The following is a 17,656-nucleotide window of genomic DNA, read 5'->3' on the forward strand; positions in this document are numbered from 1 at the left end:
GCAGGGGGGTGACACCAACCCGGCGGCCGCGGGGAGCGGCGGCAGGGGATGGGCGTGCGGCGCGGCGGCCTCCCGAGGCGGCTCCGGGCCGGGGGGAACGCAGGGTGCCCCCGCTACGGGACCGGCGGCGTTTGGGGAAGGGGGGAACGCGGCTTCGGACCCCCCCAGGGCCAGGCGGGGAGCCCCCCCCGCCGCCGGCGCTCGGGAAGCTCCTACCGGGGGAGAGCGGCCGGGCAGTGCCCGGGAGGCCGGGGGGCGAGGCGGCCCCCCGCACCCCGCTGGAGGCGGGCGCTGCCGCCCCCTTCCCTCCTCCCTCGCTGCTCCCTCCCCTCTGATCATGTTGACATATTCACACGGCCCGAAGTACTAGTGATGCTTTGCTGCAGCGTTACAGTTTCCGACACCTTCTTTTTATAACTCGGCGCTGTCCCCCTCCACCCGAGCTGTCAGAACCCCGCCTATGGAGCCTCACAATTGGTCCGAAAGCGTCAAAGAGCCAATCAAGGCGGCTCCAGCTCCCCTGTAACCCACAACACATCCCTACGATCGGGTGCGCGCAGAGCACAGACTCACAGGGAATTCTCAGAGCCGAGAGGCTCCTTCTCCCTCTCTCTTCTCTCTCTTTCTCTTTTCCTCTCTTTCTCCCTCCCCCCTTTTTCTCTTCCTTTCTCTTTCCCTCTCACTTTCTCTCTCGCTTTTATGGAGACAACAGTATAATCCTGCCAGATTTTTTTTTTTTTTTTAAGGCACAGCGAAAGAGAAAGAGAGGGGGAAAAATAAATTAAAAAAAAAAAAAAAAAAAAAAAAGGAAGGTGAAAGAAAGAAGAGATCCTGATGGAAATCAGGGCACCCTGACCAGCTCCTGCTTGGGGAGTGAGGAAGGCGAGGCGGAAACGAGATTTCCCTACAAGTTTTTGCTGCTGAAGGTTGCTCAGGAGCCTTCCTCGGCCGGCGAGGGGGGGTGGGTTTGTTTGCTTCTTTCTGCTTTCCCTCCTTTCCCAGCCTCTGCTCGGCAGCCTGACCGTACGGAGGAAAGGTGGAGGGGTGGGGGGGAGGGGGAAGAGAGACAGCCGCCCAAAAAGAAAACCCAGCTTCGAGCCGTCACCCTCCGCCACGGAAGAAGAGAAGAGAGATTGGGACTAAGAGAAAAAAAGAAGAAGAAGAAGAAAAAAAAAAAAAAAAAAAAAAAAGGATTTCGGTTTGTCCAGCCCTTCTGCGGCAACAGGAGCAGACAGCGAACCCGGTGGATTTTTTTTTCTTCCCTTCTTCGGCGTTTCTTTTCCAGCGCAAGGACTTCCACTCGGGGAAAAAAACCCAAAAAACAAAACGCATACAACTGAAAAGCAAAACAAAACCTCAGAGACCGAACACGAGAAAGAGCAAGACTAATAATGAACAATCCTGTTAATCCGCTGTCCCGAGGGCTGGGGATGTGCCCCGGCTCGGGAAGTTGTAGGCTGTAGAAGTTCTGCCTCTCGCTCATGTACTGTGCTGTTTAGAGCTTGTCTCCCCCGACCTTTTTTTTTTTTTTTTTTTTTTTTTTTTAATTTTTAATTTTTGGTTTTTGGTGCTTTGTTGCTGTTATTGTTGTTACCTTAATTTTTCTTCTTCGTGATGTGCTGTTAGAAACCACTCCGGGACTACTCCAGCAGTAAGGAAGAGCGAGGAGTGGAGTGGATGAATTTACCGATGAGAGATCCAGTAATCCCTGGGACAAGCATGGCTTATCATCCTTTTTTACCGCACCGGGCACCGGACTTTGCCATGAGCGCTGTGTTGGGACATCAGCCTCCCTTCTTCCCGGCTCTGGCTTTGCCTCCCAACGGGGCGGCCGCCCTGTCTCTTCCCGGGGCTCTGGCTAAACCCATCATGGATCAGTTAGTGGGGGCTGCAGAGACTGGTATTCCCTTTTCTTCCCTGGGTCACCAGGCAGCAGCCCATCTGAGGCCTTTAAAAACTCTGGAGCCGGAAGAAGAGGTAGAAGACGATCCGAAAGTGCATCTGGAAGCTAAAGAGCTTTGGGAGCAATTCCATAAAAGAGGCACGGAGATGGTGATTACCAAATCGGGAAGGTAGGTCTGGGTCGGGGGTTCGTGCCTTTCCCCCCCTGTCCCCCACCCCTCAGTCTCTGGACCCCCACCAGGGCAAGGCTCTTTCTCTGGCGGTTTCCTCCGTGAATCTCCTTTCACCTGGAATTATGGAAAGCTTTAGGCAGCTGAAGATCCGAGCCCGTCTGGGGCAGCACGCTGCCGGGAAAAGCCCGAGCACGACCCGGCCCTGCTCAGCGTGTGTGTGTGCAGGGGGTGAGAGGGTCCCTTCATGGTTCAGCAGCTTAATGCTTGCTGGAGAAAACTGGGAGCAGCAAGAGAATAATTCGGGGTTGGCAAAGGGGCTGGCCTGCTTTTCAGCCTCGCTACGCGCAGTTTTTCTTCCTTAAGGAAGGGGAATGAAGGAAAAAATCCTTTGGAGCGGCGTCTGGCTGCTGGTGGGGCGGGAGGGCAGATAGGCTCGGTGTGTCAGGCTGTGCCTCTCTCTGTGCTGGGATCTCGGCTGGGTTTGTGCCCACTGATTAAGTCTGGAAATTTACAGAAAAGCTGACAAAACTCCCCAGCCGTCCTGCAGCTGCTGCAGGAGTGGCAGGGAAGGGTTTGCAGCTCCGCGCTGCCTGTCCCTGTATTTATGTAACCTTCACGTGGGAATGAATGAACACACACGGTGCGTCCACGCTCGGCATTTCTGCTTTTTATATGTTTGCCCGTCTGAAATCTCTCTCTATATTCGCTACTCATTGACATCCGGACTCTTTTACAACTCTGCCTATTGCTGTGATGATACGTAGGGTGAAAACCCCCTTTGCGCCCGGGTGTTTTTCTAAGGGGCTCTCTGAGAAACCTCCCAAACTCTCCACATGTGATTTGCCAGGGGAATTACTCGAGGAAGCCACTCCTGAAAAGTCTTCTTAGATGGCCTTCAGCTGCCTTGCTGGAGCTTCGCCTATTCGCAAAGCACCAGTTGCAGGCTACAGGGAAAAAAAAAAAAAAAATAAATACAAGTCCTAAAAGCAGCAAGGTGGGGGAAAAAAATCTTCTCGCCCATTTTACTGCTTTCCCGAAGTTTTCTTTCTGTTAATTGTGGTCAAAAGTTTTTTGGTTTTTTTTTTTTTTGCATGAAAGCCTCGGCCAGTATTAAGAGCTCTTACAAGTTGCAAAGTCATGTGTTTCCTTTTAAGTTGAGATTTGCTGAATGCCAACCACTCGATATAATAAACAGCAAATTTGTGGTATCCTGTTGCAGTTTGGAGCCGGAGCTGGGAGCGGAGGGGAGCGGGGTTTGCGGAGAGCCCTCGGCACACGGGGGGATCCCCGGAGCCCGGGGAGAGCCCCGGCTGCCCTCGCTGGGGTTTTTTAATTCTGGTCTGTAAAGTGTAAAACCCCGCACTTGGTCGGGAAGTTGGGCTGGAATAGTTCAGACGGTTTATTTTATCGGGGTGCGATCAGCTCCCATTTCTTTGTTTAGCAGGCAAAAAGGAAACTAATGAGAGATCAGAGCCCAAATTGGGCCTTTGCTGTTTAGGAACGGCAGGGAGAGGTAGGCTCCTGCCGATTTCTAGGGAATGCCTACAGTTCCTATCCAGGGACTATTTTATTTTCTCCTGCAACTTTTAAGCATTTGAGAAACCTTTTCGCGGGGGGCGGGGGGGTGGTGGTGAGGGGAAAACCTTTCTGCTGGACACAGGGTTACTCTGCTGCTTTTGAAAGGTGAAGTAGCTGCTTGGTAGAAGCGCTACCAAAATTCAGAAGCTTGCTTAAACGCTGTAATTAATTTTATTTTTGTTTTGTCTTGTCTTTTCTTCTCTTTCCCCCCCCCCCCCTCCCTCCCCCCCTCTGCCCATAGGAGAATGTTCCCTCCATTTAAAGTGAGATGCACTGGACTGGATAAAAAGGCCAAGTACATTTTATTGATGGATATTGTGGCGGCTGATGATTGTAGGTACAAATTCCATAATTCCCGGTGGATGGTAGCCGGCAAGGCTGACCCTGAAATGCCAAAGAGAATGTACATCCACCCGGACAGCCCGGCCACCGGCGAACAATGGATGTCCAAAGTCGTCACCTTTCACAAGCTGAAGCTCACTAACAACATCTCTGACAAGCACGGATTTGTGAGTGCCTTTTACACCTTCCTTTGCCCCCCTTTTCCCCTCCCTCGCCACCCGTCCGGAGCGGGGGTCCCGGCCCGGGGGTGTGCCCGCAGCACGGCGGCTGCTCGGCCGGGCTGGCCCCGCTGGCAGCCCCGGCAGGCGGCCGGAATGCGGGGAAACGGGGCAGAAAGACCTCCCCACGCACCCGGGGACGGGCATCTGTCCGCTTTTTAATAGCCCTCGATTTTTTCCTCCTGCTGGGGTCAGGATTAAAGCCTGGAGTTTGCTCTGTAACCTCCCCGTGCCATGCAGCGTTAACTTCAGGGATACATTTCCAGCGCAGCGCAACTCGATATTTCTCAGAGCTGCGGTGACTTTATATATCTATATATATTTTTAATAAAGTCGATCACACTTTCTAAGCGTAGGAAAACGATACGCATATGTGTATAAAGGGCTTAAAGGCCTAAGTACGCAAACGTTTAAATCTATATTAATCTGGATAATGTAAAGCAAGCCGGAGTGAAAATAAACAGGGACCAAAAGCAGAGGTCAAGTTGCCCATTCATGTCTATCCACTCCTTTACATTTACCGGGTGTGCAGAGATAAAAACTTACCCTGAGAGTGAAATCAAACAAACCTGCTGATAAGTGCTCTGCCGATCCTGGCCATTTCTTTCTATTCCTGGGAAAGCCTCCGCCTCGGAGCCGGGGCTTGCCGGTGGTGGCCGCGGCCGGGGGATCTCTAATGTGCCGAAGATTGCATTTGCTGCTGTGATTTGATTAGACGATACATTTTTGCCGTTCGCAGAAGGCCTTAAGTGAATTGGGGCACGCAATTAGACCGAGCCGAGGCTCTCGGGGTGGTGTTGCAACTGTAGCTGCTGCTGCTGCTTTGCTTGATTTTATTTTTTTCTTTTTTTACACTTTGAAATCAAAAGACATCGCTGCCGGAGCCCAAAGAGCTTCTCCCCGTCCCCGAGCAGGGTTCTGAGGGGATTCCCCGCTCTCTCCTCTCCTTCGAGAGGTCCAGCGAGAGCCTAACCCCGAGCTGGAGCTGTCAGTACTTTCAGTTGGATGCTGCGAGGCGTGTGCGTGTGTTTGGAGTGTGCTTGGCGGGGAGGAGGAGTGAGGGGAGGAAGGAGAGGGAAGGCAAATTAGAAGGAGAAAGTGCCGATGGCTGGGGGAATGCTGCTCCTGCTGACCGTCTTCTTTCTCCCCTCCTGCCCTCGCTGCTGCCGGCCGCTGCCCCCCCCAGACCATTTTAAACTCCATGCACAAGTACCAGCCCCGGTTCCACATCGTCCGAGCCAACGATATCCTCAAGCTTCCTTACAGCACGTTCAGGACCTACGTTTTCCCGGAGACTGAATTCATCGCAGTGACCGCATACCAGAATGATAAGGTAAGGCGATTAAGAGAGGATTTGTTTTACGTGTTTTGGCTTTTGAGAGAACTTTTACTCTGCATTGTTCCTTTAAAACTCACGAAGCCCATCCCGCTCTTCTCTCTCTCTCTCTCCCCCCTCGTCTTTTCCCCCAAAACCTCCTTGGTCCAACTTCGGGAAAGTGCTGGGGGAGGGGGTCGAGCGCTCCCCGAGTACAGACCTCGGGGAAGGCAATTAAAAGGAGGGAGGACTGGGGGTGAGGGCGAGAATGTTTAGGGGTTTTCAACCATTTCCCTCCCCAAGTGTATCTCCCCAGAATGAGAAAAGGGATGGGGTGGGGTTTGCTGCTCTTAGTGTGAGTTTAATCTAGGATGCGTCAGGGAAAAAAAAATAATAAAAAAACTCGGCTCCGTGTGTCGAAAGACAGAGTGGGGAGAGCAGCGGGGCTGAGATTTTGTAATTCTTCCTGGCCTTTGTGCTGTTTTAGCTCCTTTAACAGCAATTGGCAATAAGGCTGGAGAGCACGTCTGGTTCCTATTATTATTATATTATGATTTTTTTTTTTCATCCTGCAGTGTTTTATTATTTTTGTGGTGCAGAAATATGCTCTGGTCAGAGAGGGGTATCTCGCTTGGATTTAGCTGGAAGGGCCGAAAAAGCCCGTGTGAGAAAGTTTTGCAGCGCTGCAAACGCTGCCTTTCCATTGCTGCCGGTTTATTGTCGCTTGCGATGAAGGTGGTATATCTGGGAGAGTGGCAAAAGGCGAATTTACGATGATTGAGTCAAGTGGAAGGAAGGGAAGGAGCCAAAAAAGGGGCTTTGATTTTTTTTTTTTTTTGTTGTCTGTGGACTACAACTTTGCGTGCGTTGAGCGCAGAGGCTCTGGATGCGCAGCGCCCGCTCGCTGCAGCTCCCCCGTGCCCCTCTCTGCCCCTCACATCTTCCACCGTAAAGAATTCAGGGGTGAAAAGGGGGGGTCTGTAGCCTTCTGCCCTCGGTGTCCAAAAAAGCCGCTTCCCCCTCGGGGCTCGGGCTATTTTCCTCTCTCCCTGCAGCCGGGCACTCGCAAGGAAACTGAAAGAAAATGCGTGTGCAGGGAGTAGACTTTGCTTTGGGACTTATCAGCAGGGCTGGCCGCCCCGCTCTATCAGCTGGGGGCGGCTCGGTTGAAGGGCAGAAATGAGCATATTTGTGTGATTGCCATGAAATCGGCTGGGAAGCGGCGTGCGGAAGCGGCGGGGAGCGCTCGGCCGGGCGCGGGGGGAGCAGAAGGCACGGCCGGGAGCACCTGGATTAAAAGTCCCGCTGGTTTTAGCAGCGGGGTTTTCCTGCTCTCTCCTGATCCCGTGTGTGCGGCGGGGGGGGTGACTCGGGAGCCAGGGCCGGTCCTGCCCGCGCTCGGGCACCGGCGGGGTTTCCTTTTCGGGCTCATTCTCTGCTCCTAAGCTGGGGGGCTGCTGTGCTTCCAGCCGGGGAATGGGGCGGCGGGGAGGCGACATTCCCGCTCGCATCCTGTTCCAGCGGGCTGAGCCCCGGCCAGGCTGTGGGTTCGGCTCCGTGCATCGAACGGAGGGCACCGGGCACTTGCGGGATGCCCCGCACCCCCCATCCCTCCCCACAGGCATTCCCTGCCACGACCTGAACCCCGAGGAAACCCAAACCGAAAAACTGCCACACGCACCCCACTAAAATATAGGAACGGGCTCCTGGCACCCCTGGCGCCCCAACACACACGGAGCATAATGCGATTATATGAAGTATTTTATTATAGCGAGGGGGTGGGTACGATTCCTTTGCGGTTTAATTATGGTATTTAAAGAGTTTTAAGCGCAGGCATAACTTGTATGGATCTCATTGCACGGCTCAATTAATTCCGATGTGGTGGCAGCAACACGGGGCTCTTTCATTGCCACCACGGTCCAGGTCACCGGCCAGCCCGGCGGGGGATTGGGGGCGAGCTGCCTCCAAACAGCTCAGGAAAACACATGGATTCACCCAGAAACCAAGGACCTTTGCCCCCTGCCCTGTCCTACTCCTGCCAGCACTGGGGGGACTGGGAAGAGTGGGGGTTTGTATTTTTTAATACAAAAATCTCCTTATTCCGCCCTAACCCCCTGGCTATTTTTTTTTTTTTCCCCTCTCTATCCTATAGATCACACAATTAAAAATTGACAACAACCCCTTTGCCAAAGGTTTTCGGGACACCGGGAATGGAAGGAGGGAAAAGAGGTGAGTCTGGCTCGATTCTGTGCAGGCGCCTCGTTTGGTTTTCATGTGTTAAGCTCAGAACACGAGCAGAGGTCGAAATCACCTTGCCTCGCCTCCAAACCACACTTGCCCCCGCCAAAATCCATAAGGATCTTGGCGTTAATAACGTCGAAGGGATTGCATGGGAATTCTTTCCGGCTTTCCACGTTGAGTTTTCGCGTCGCAGGGGATGACTGGCCAAAGGGAGTGCAGTACGCTAAGGAAATGTTACCGGAGAAAAACATTCCCTTAAAAATTGGAGAGGGGAATATTACAGAGTAGTTTGGATCTGGGACTGGAGAAGAGGGACAAGTGAGGCCTGAGCACTGCTTGAATCTCCTCTGGCATTTTTCTGGGCAGTGCATGGAAAGGAGTAAAACGTGGAGGAGAAACATATAAATGAACAGTTTGGAGAGAGGTACCTCATGAATATGGAAGTAATTAATGATAGAAGATTCTTTGTATTTTCCTCAACGGGACACAGTTTGTGTCCCAGGTAGGCAGACAGAACACATTATAATGGGACTTGAGACTTTTATTTTTAATATAAGAATAAAATATAAGGAGAAAAAAAAAGGACAATTTTTCCACCTTCGATGGGGGATATGTCTGTTTGGTTGTGTTACAGGAAACAGGATATTTTAGCCATTTGCACAGGGGGTTAGATAATGAATAAATCGATCTGTTCCTCTTTTTTTCAAACAAACAACAAAATAAAAAGGTGGGGGAAACGTGGTGTAAACCAAGAGGCCTCTCTCCCTGCCCAGCACACACACAAACAGGCACACGCCAGCTCCTCTTGTCCATCAGCGTGAAAATAAAGCCAGCGCTGGAGCCACAGGACGGAAATGATTTCTAATTTCTCTAAATATAAATAGATTTTTTTACTCCGGGTTAATTGTTGGTGAAAAGATTACATAAAGTGCCTAACAAAATAACCACTTCCTAGCAATCTTAGCAACCATTAAGATGGCTCATATCTCTGGAACATCCTTGCCTTTTAAAAGCTAATCTCCAGGGAATGTTTCCCTCTCCCCTCCGCCCCTTGTCTTTAATATCAGCCCTCGCTGAGGAGCCGCTCGCGCTTCCAAGAAATCTCTTATTAGCAGCCAAGCCCTGCCTGCCAGAAACGCGCTCTCCTCCTCAAGGGAGCCGTGGCTCTTAATTCCCCTGCGCTACTCGTGCCCGAATAGGAGCTCCGGGAGGGGCTGGGGAGGGGTCCCGGGGGGTCCCGGGGGTCCCTGGGGGCCTTGCCCAGCGAGTTCTGTGCCCGCAGGAAGCAGCTGACGCTGCAGTCCATGCGCGTGTACGACGAGAGGCAGAAGAAGGAGAATCCCACCTCGGACGAGTCGTCCAATGAGCAGACGGCCTTCAAGTGCTTTGCCCAGTCCTCCTGTCCTGCCGTGCCCGCCGTGGGCACCTCCAGCCTCAAAGGTGAGAGCTGGGGCCCCTGGTCTGCTCTGGGAGAGTCTGGGTGCCTGCTCTGTGTGGTGCCAACCCCGGCCTGTACCACTGCCCTCTGGCACCGGCCCCTTTTCCTTCCTTCTTCCCCTCTTGCCTTCCTTCCTGCCTCTTTCCTTCTCATGTTTTGTCTCTTTGCTCTCTTCTCTCTATTCTTTCTCTCTTTAGCTTTTCCTCCCTCTCTTTCCCTCACTCTTCTTGTTTCCTTTCTTTTCGTCCTTCCCTCTCGTCCCTTCTCCCCTCTCACTCTCCTCTCCTCGCCTTCCTCACTCCTCCTCTCCCTCTCCCCCCCGGCCTCGCTCTCCCCTCGCTGCGCACTCAGCCCTCCCCTCCTTGGTTCAGAAAGGAGCCAGCTCCGAGTCAAGGGAGCAAAGACAGACCACGGGGCAAAAGTTCAAAACTGGAGTCACTCCATTAATATTCCTCAGTGAATCTGTTACTAGAGGAAGGATCTTTCCCCTGGATACAGTCCCGAACTTTGTTATAGAAAAGTCGCCCTGGGTTTCTCCGCGCGGGGTTGGGAGCTGTCTGCAGCTCTCTCGTATGGATTAATCCATCCCGGGCCGGGGGGGGGCAGGGGGAGGAGGAAACAACCTCTTTTTTGTAGTTGCTTTACTCGTTTTTTTAAAGGGCCTGCCGAGCTGAGGGGAGGGGAGCTGGGAGGGGACCCGAAAAGCAAACCAGAGCTTCGCACCTGGGGCGCTGAAATTGGGAGATGAAGTGCAGAGGAATCCAGCGAAGCCGTGCATGCGTTTGGGGAGAAGGGGGGCCGGCGGGGCGATGAGGACGGCGGCGGGGTGTCTCTGCGTGCGTTTGCAAAGTTCCCCCATTGGAAGGGATGAAAACTTCGTAGGAGACACATCCCCAAAGCCCTTCGGCCCTGCCCCGAGGTTGCTGCTGTCCCGTTCCTCCTCTACCCCCGCTGCAGCCGGGGAAGGAGGGGGGTCCCTGGGGGCTCCCGGGGAGCCCGGGGGAGCGGAGCCGCTGGCCCCGGGCCCGCCCGGCTGGGGGGTCGCTCCTCCGGGCCGCTGCTTTGTTTCGCAGCCAATTTTGCTGCTTTGTGTAAAACTCGGGCTGGCTTGGACGGGGCGGGCGGTGGGAGCTAGGGGCTGTATTTATTTATATAATAATTTAAAAAGGGAAGTATTTTCACACAAACCTCTGGCCGGCCAGGAAGCGTCTGTGCCCCCTCTCCCAGCCCTGCGGGGATTTCGGGATGTGCAGCGCCGGATCCCAGCCCCGGGCCCCCTTTGTCTTGCAGATCTCTGCCCCAGCGAGGGAGACAGCGATGCAGACAGCAAAGACGACCCCTTGCTAGAAGGCAACGAGTCGGGCAAAATCAGCACGACCACCGCCGCCACCCCAGCGCCGGCCAGCTCCGCTGCCACCGCGGGGGACGACCCCCGGGACAAGGGCGGCAGCCCCTCCAAAAGCCACTTCTTCCCCGGGGACTCGGCAGGGAGTCGGAGCCGAGAGAGGACTGAGAAAGCCCCTCCGGACTCCCGGCACAGCCCGGCTACCATCTCTTCCAGCACCCGGGGGGGAAGCCTGAGCGGCGAGGAACTGAAAAGCCCCCTCAGGGATGGCCCCAAAGTAGACGAGAACCGACTGCTGGGCAAAGAGCCCTTCACCCCCCTGACGGTCCAAACCGACAGCGCGGCCCACCTGAGCCAGGGACACTTGCAGAACCTCGGCTTTCCCCCTGCCCTGGCCGGCCAGCAGTTCTTCAACCCGCTGGGGAACGGGCACCCGCTGCTGCTGCACCCCGGGCAGTTCGCCATGGGGGGAGCCTTCTCCGGCATGGCCGCGGGCATGGGGCCCCTCCTCGCCACCGTCTCCGGGGCATCCGCCGGGGTCTCGGGACTGGACAACACCGTCATGGCCACGGCGGCGGCCCAGGGACTCTCGGGAGCGTCGGCGGCTGCTTTGCCTTTCCATCTGCAGCAGCACGTCCTGGCTTCGCAGGTACCGCAATCCCCCCGCGCCGCCCCTCCGGGCCGGGGGGGCTCCGACCCTGGGGACGGGGACGGGGGGGGTGGGCAGCGGGCACCTCCTTTAAATTCCCCGCTGGGATGTACCCCCCGCTGCCCCTCTCAGGGGCCGGTCCCAGGGCTTGGCACAAAGTCGGAGGAGGGGAAGCTGTGGGCGGGGGGGGGTGGCCCAGCGTGATCCCCCTGAGCTCTCCCACCCTCCCCGCTGACCTCCGGAGTCCCGCACCCCTGAGAGCCACCGGGGCAGGGCCGGGCCGCTGCGGGGCGCGTCCCAGCCTGCGGAGCGCAGCCGCCGTCGGGGGGGCTGTGCCCGGGGCTGCCCTGCGGAGCGGGGCGGGGGCTGGACCCGCGGGTGAAGGGCGCTTGCCCCAGGGGGAGAGAATCGCCCGGTGAGGGGGAGAGCGGGGAGAGACCCCCCCGGCCATTTGGGCAGAGCCCGGGCAGGCTGTGCCCCGTGGTGCCCACGTGTGCTCGGCCCGGGCGGCGGGCGGACAGCATCCCCGCGGTGAGCGTGCGGGCCGGTAACCCTTTCCTGTCTCTCCTCCCCTCCCGCAGGGCCTGGCCATGTCTCCCTTCGGCAGCCTTTTCCCCTACCCCTACACCTACATGGCGGCGGCGGCCGCCGCCTCCAGCGCCGCTTCCAGCTCGGTGCACCGGCACCCGTTCCTGAGCGCCGTGCGGCCGCGGCTCCGCTACAGCCCCTACCCGCTGCCCGTGCCCCTGTCGGACGGCGGCAGCCTCCTCACCACCGCCCTGCCCGGCCTGGCCGCCGGCTCCGGAGAGGGCAAGGCGGGCGGGCTGAGCGCCAGCCCCGGCTCCGTGCCCCTGGACTCCGCCTCGGACCTCACCAGCCGCTCCTCCACCCTCTCGTCCGGCTCCGTGTCGCTGTCCCCCAAGCTGGGCGCGGACAAGGAGGCGGCCACCAGCGAACTGCAAAACATCCAGCGCCTGGTCAGCGGGCTCGACCCCAAGCAGGACAGATCCCGCAGCGGCTCCCCGTAACCCCCCGGCCCCCGGGAGCTCATTTCAAATCAGTCTCGCAGTGCACTTTGTTTGAAAGAAGAAACCACATCCTCCGCCCCGCGAGTGTTTTGTTGTTGTTGTTGTTGTTTACTCCCTACTTTATTTTGTTGGGTTTTTTTTCTTCTTCTTCTTCTTCTTCCTCTATTTTATTTTTTTCAACATATAAAATCCCGAGGCGTTGTGTGCGTGCTTAACAACAAAAAGGTATCTGGTGGAACAAGGAAAAAGAGCCGGGGATGGGGGAGCGCTGGGCGGGAGGCTCCTCACAGGGAGCAGAACTGGCCGGATCGAGGCACCGGAGGGGTTTGAGGCATCCTCCTCTAATTTTTTTTTTTTTTTTTTTTAAACAGTGTAAAAATAAAAACCCAAACCCAAAACACACCGGAAAAAAAAAAAAAAAGAAAAAAAAAAGAAAAAAAAGAAAAAAAACTAAAACAAAAAATAAAACAAAAAAAAATCAAGCAAACTTCTGAATAAAAATTAAGTAAGAGAAGTGATTTTTTTTCTCTCTCTGAAAGAAAAGTGTGTAAGTAACTCGCGTATTGGTTCTTCAACAGTTGTTTCCTGGGCGGGTTGTTAACCACAACCCCCTCAGTCGATATTAAGGGAAGCTGTGTGTTTAAAATATTATTGTGATGTCTGAGAGCCAGTTGGTGGCTTTTTTTTTTTTTTTTTTTTTTTTTTTTTTTGCATGTTCCAGAGTAGTCTGCCTCTTTTTTTTTTTTTTTTTTTTTTTTTTTTTTTTTTTTGAGGGGGGGTGGTGGTATTTTTTATTTCAGTGGGGTTTTGTTGTTTATTTTTAATGCTCGTTTCAAATCCCAGGGAAAAATTATTATTAATAATAATAAAAACAAAAATAAGACCTTTGTCCCTCTACCTTAAACATTCTCCCTTGTAGCAACAAAAATAAGAAGTGTAGTTGGAAAGAAAAAAAAAAAGTGAATTTATTTTATCTAAAAACCTCTGTAGCTCGAGTGTAGATTGATCACAGCTTTCCCTCTTTAATTGTATATGCAATAACAAGGTTTAACATACTGAGAAGAAGAAAAGAGCGGACACTATTATTAAAACAAAGTATTTATGTAATTATTTGATAACTCTTGTAAATACGTGGAATATGAATACTCGAAATTAAACTTTAATTTATTGACATTGTACATATCTCTGTAAATACGGCTGCAGCGGTCTTTTTTTTTTTTTTTTTTTCCTTCTCTTTTTATTTTTAGTCGTTTTCATTTCAAGTTGGTAATTCCTTTAAACATAGATCCCGACCCAGAGGAGAAATTCCCCCATTTGTGAGGGCTCCGTTTTTAAATGAGAGCTCAGCCCAGGAAAACCTCGTCCTTTGGTCAAGGAGCCGAATGCAAAAGGCGAAGCAGAAAAAAGAAACCAAATTAATCAAAGACCTTTAAAAAAAAAAAAAATCAAAGAGAGGAAAAGACAAAGCAGTGTGACATGGTAGCTTTTAATCCTCGATTTCTTCAGTGTTCAAAATGTCAACAGCCACAAAATTATCTACGGTTATACACGACAACAGGCTTCTCCAGTGGCTTGAGAGAAAGAAAAAAAAAAGAAAAAGGTGAAAATTCTAGGATTTTCTTTACTTTCTATTATTTTTGCCCGTTTCCTCGGTGTGTCAGAAAACAACCCTGCGATGGAGTTTTACTACTGTGCTTATTGTTGTCTTTGTTTGAGTGAGTGCATATTTCCTTGGGTTGAAAGTCAGGTGCTCAGAGCTGGTTCAAAGGAAAAAAAAAAAAAAAAAATGAAGGTATATTTTGTGTTATATAAATGTTGAGAACTTCTTGCTATTTTTTTTTTCCTGTAATTTTTTCCCCCCTTTTAAAAGTCACTGAAGTTTCAATAAATTTTTATTGAAATGTCTTGGGCGTACTGTGAAATGCCTTCACCCCAAGCCTCCCCGAAGTGCCTGGGAGGATGGAGGGGTTGAAAGATATATATCCCTCTGCTGCCTCTCTCCTCCACCCCCTTCCCCGGTCCCAAAATTAAGATATTTCCCCTGGAAGCAGCTAGTACGAACCGGTCGAGATGGTGTCATTCGCTTTGTTGGGGGGGGAAGGACGAGTTTTAAGCAAGCTGTTTAATGTTCCTTCTCCGTCTTTATCCCTCTCGCTTTTAAAGTCGATCCAGAGGCTGCTAAAGTCACCTCTTTTAATGGAACAATATTAAGTGGCGTTTGAAAAGTTAATGAGAAAGGCTCAGCTATGCTTTTATCTGTCATAAATTAATAACGCAAAAGTGAAGAATTGGAGAATAGATCGGTTAAATTTTAATGCAGAGCCCTCCTTCAAAGTTTCCAGGTAGAGTGCTCGGGAGTTGATGCTGTTGCTGGGCTCGTTTTCCTCTCCTGTCCGGGCAGAGAATTTGGCTTTCCCGGTTCGTTATCCCCTGGAAACACATGGTTTTAAAAAAAATCTTTCTCGCTCTTTTATTGGAATCGCCCCTTCTCTCCCTTAGGCTCGTGATATATCGAGATCAAGCTGGAAAACGGCTGGAACGGGGACAGACATCCAGGCTGGACCAGTGGCCTGGGAGGTCACAGGGAGGAGAGCTGAGGAGAGCTGGCAGCCCCCGCTGAGCCCCTGCCAGGCTATGAGCACATCCTTTAGCACAACATATATATTTCTTGTTAATGAGATTTTTTTTCCCCCCCGTCCCTTCAACAGTTAGTGGCCCGTATATTGAAAAGCGATTCATCCTCCGCCAGTAATAAATATTATAAGGACGCACTTCCAGCCCGTATCCTGTTTTATGCGCTGCCTGCCCCTCGGCCCGCGGCCCCGGTTCCTGTGCCGGCGAGATAAAGGGAGATCCAGGGGGTGAAAGTGGCCATGAAGAACTGTTGGGATTCTTTCCCCCCCCCCTCAATTTTTTAATTTAAAAAACCCCCCAAGAGCATCAAACTGATCCCCTTCGCGGGGGAACGGGACCCTTCCCATTTCAGCTTGGGGATCCGAGGGTTTGTTTATATCCACGCTGTTTGAGCGGGAGAAAAGTTCGGGCTGAGCAGTTTTTCTCTGCCTCTTCCCCCACCTTCGGATGGCCCAAGGTGACGGCTGCTGGAAATGTCACTTGAGCTGATGCTCCCCTGAGCTGGCCTGGGCGAGGAGGGGCTTTTAGGGATAGAGGTGGCGGCGGGTCTGACAAAAGAAATGAAAAAAAAAATAAAAATAAAAATAAAACAATCCACCCGAAGAAGGAGGCAGCGGCTGCGCAGCCCGCCCCAGGGCTGCAGCCCCACAAGCCGCTTTCCACACGGATCCTCCACGCGGGTGGGAGCTGGAGCAGCTCCGGGAGAGGGAATGCGGTGCCGAGGGCAGCGCAGAGCCCAGGCAGCCCCCGCGGCCGGGACAGCCATCCGTGCCCCGGGAACAGCTCTCCCTCCTGCGCTGAGCTCCGGCCTCAGCGGCAGCGCGAAGCCGCCGGTCCCTGACAGACCCCCCGGTCCCCTCGCTCCCATCTCTTCGGCTTCAGGATCCGTGCGGGGACCTCTGGTTTTTCCCTCTCTCAGCTGTTGGTCCCCCAAATGCCTCTTAGAAGCGGGGAGCCGCTATTATCTGTGTACGAGTGGGGAAAATTTCCTAGTTGGCGAGGAATTCACCGCTGATGGCCAAGAGGAAAGCAACAGACACCCGCCCCCGGACCCCCTTGCCCATCTCGCTTTCCTGCCAGCCCAGGAGCCCAGTGGCCGCCCCGCAAGCCGGGCAGGCGCCGGCCGCCCCGGGGCACCGCAACCCCCGAGCTCACGATTTATTCTTTTTCAGGCTGAGGGTGCAGCCTGATTGCTTTAAGCCCCCCTTTTCCACGGGCCTGACGCTGACCTCCCCCTCGCCGTGCCCTTGCAAGAAATCCGTGTACCGCAGGTGTAACTCTGACTTGCAAATGGCTTTATCTCTTGTGTATCTTATTTGTATATAGTAACGTTAATGAGTAACTCTTGTGGCGCTTGTGGATGGAGGTAAACAGCGGGCAATCTCTGTGGATTATCCTGTCTATTACTCACCTGGCGCCTGTCTTGATATCCTCAATGGTTTTATGGCTGATGCAGGCGACCCGGCGCTGGGTGGGGGTGGCCGGCGGCGGGGGGGCTCCGGCGGGGCTCCGGCGCCATCTCTCGGGCGGCCCGAGCAGCGCCCCGAGCCCCCCGAAGGGACGCGCGGCCCGTGGGAGGGGGCGCAGGACGCACCCAGGGGGAACTCGGGGCGCGGCGGGGTGAGCCGGCATCCCGCACCCCGACCCCCCGGCCGGGCCCTGCCCGGAGCCCAGCTGCGCTTTACCCACGGGAGATTTTAGCCGCGGGTCCAAAGTCTCTGGGAAAGCGGGGCTGCGGCCGGCGTGGAGAGGGGGAAGAGGCTGGAAGCGCTCCCCGGAGCCGCAGCGCCCCGGGGGACAGCGCGACACCGACACCCCGGCGGGCCCGGCACCCGCCGCCGCCGGCGCGCTCGGCCCACGCTCCGCTATTAATTAATTATTGATTGATTACAAGTGAAAATTTATGACCCTCTCTCTCTTTCTCTCTCTCTCCCCCCCCCCCTCCCCTCGCAGCCTCCCGGCCCCTCGCACGCACACACGCTCCTGCCCTCTGCAAACACTCCGGGGGAGGCGTGTTGTTGTTTTTGGCCTTGACAGCTTCCAGGAATATGAAATATTTAAGCCCTTCGGTCGATCTCCCGTACCCTGGACGTCCTTTTTTTCTTTTTTCTTTTTTCTTTTTTTTTCTTTTTTTTTTTTTTTTTTTCCCTTTCTGTTTTGTTGGTTTTGGTTTTGTTCTTTTTTCCTTCCCCCCTTTCATGTCCCGGCTCGGAGGCTCCCGCGGCGGCCGAGCCCCCTCCCCGCACACAGCCGGCGTGCGGGATCGGAGCACGCCAGGCCTCGCAGATCAAAGGGATCTCTCCGGCCTCTGCACAAGGGAAGAGAAAAAAAAAAAAAAAAAAAAAAAGGTTGATTTCTCTAACGATTGTTCGTAAAAAGTCTTGGAAGCAGGGACCATCCCGCCTCCTCCCTGGCCTCGGGCTGCAGGATTGCACCAGGAAACGATTTCGGGAAGGCAGAAAGAGGGTTTGGGAGAAGGGAAAAGAAAAAGGGGGGGAAATTCAACAATATAGAGGAGTTGCTTGAAATTCGGCAGCCGTGTGTCTGCAGGAGCGCACACGCCGTCCCGGGTGGGAGCCCGAGCCGCAGCCCCCGGAGGGCGGCGGGGTCGGGGCCACTCTCGGAGGTTCGCTTCCCAAACCGGGGCCAGCTCCAAGCCCCTGAGCTGTGCGGGGGCACTCCCCCAGTTCCTGCCGGCACGCCCGGGGTGCCCGGAGCGCGCTGCTCCCGGCCAGCGCGGATAGACGGACGGACAGAGGGACGGCTGGACGGACAGAGCGGCTGTTCGCCGTC

At 54.0% G+C, this 17,656-nt stretch overlaps 1 protein-coding gene across 5 annotated transcripts; it reads left to right on the forward strand.

Annotated features, from left to right (window-relative positions):
• The first annotated feature begins 467 nt into the window (after positions 1-467).
• TBX3 (T-box transcription factor 3) lies at positions 468-12,901 on the forward strand. Of its 5 annotated transcripts, none has more exons than XM_040081224.2 (8): positions 468-550; positions 1,627-2,072; positions 3,895-4,162; positions 5,400-5,546; positions 7,681-7,757; positions 9,052-9,209; positions 10,498-11,201; positions 11,783-12,901. In XM_040081224.2, exons 2-8 carry the CDS (start codon positions 1,678-1,680, stop codon positions 12,227-12,229), a joined length of 2,196 nt encoding a protein of 731 aa, XP_039937158.1. In that variant the 5' UTR covers positions 468-550; positions 1,627-1,677; the 3' UTR covers positions 12,230-12,901. The 5 variants fall into 5 exon arrangements, with proteins under 5 accessions (XP_039937158.1, XP_039937157.1, XP_039937156.1 ...); XM_040081223.2 differs by lacking the exon at positions 468-550 and adding an exon at positions 562-961; XM_040081226.2 differs by lacking the exons at positions 468-550; positions 1,627-2,072 and adding exons at positions 3,332-3,413; positions 3,517-3,588.
• Positions 12,902-17,656: the final 4,755 nt, after the last annotated feature.

Source organism: Hirundo rustica, chromosome 17, assembly GCF_015227805.2.
Source record: "Hirundo rustica isolate bHirRus1 chromosome 17, bHirRus1.pri.v3, whole genome shotgun sequence".
NCBI classification, from domain to species: Eukaryota; Metazoa; Chordata; class Aves; order Passeriformes; family Hirundinidae; genus Hirundo; species Hirundo rustica.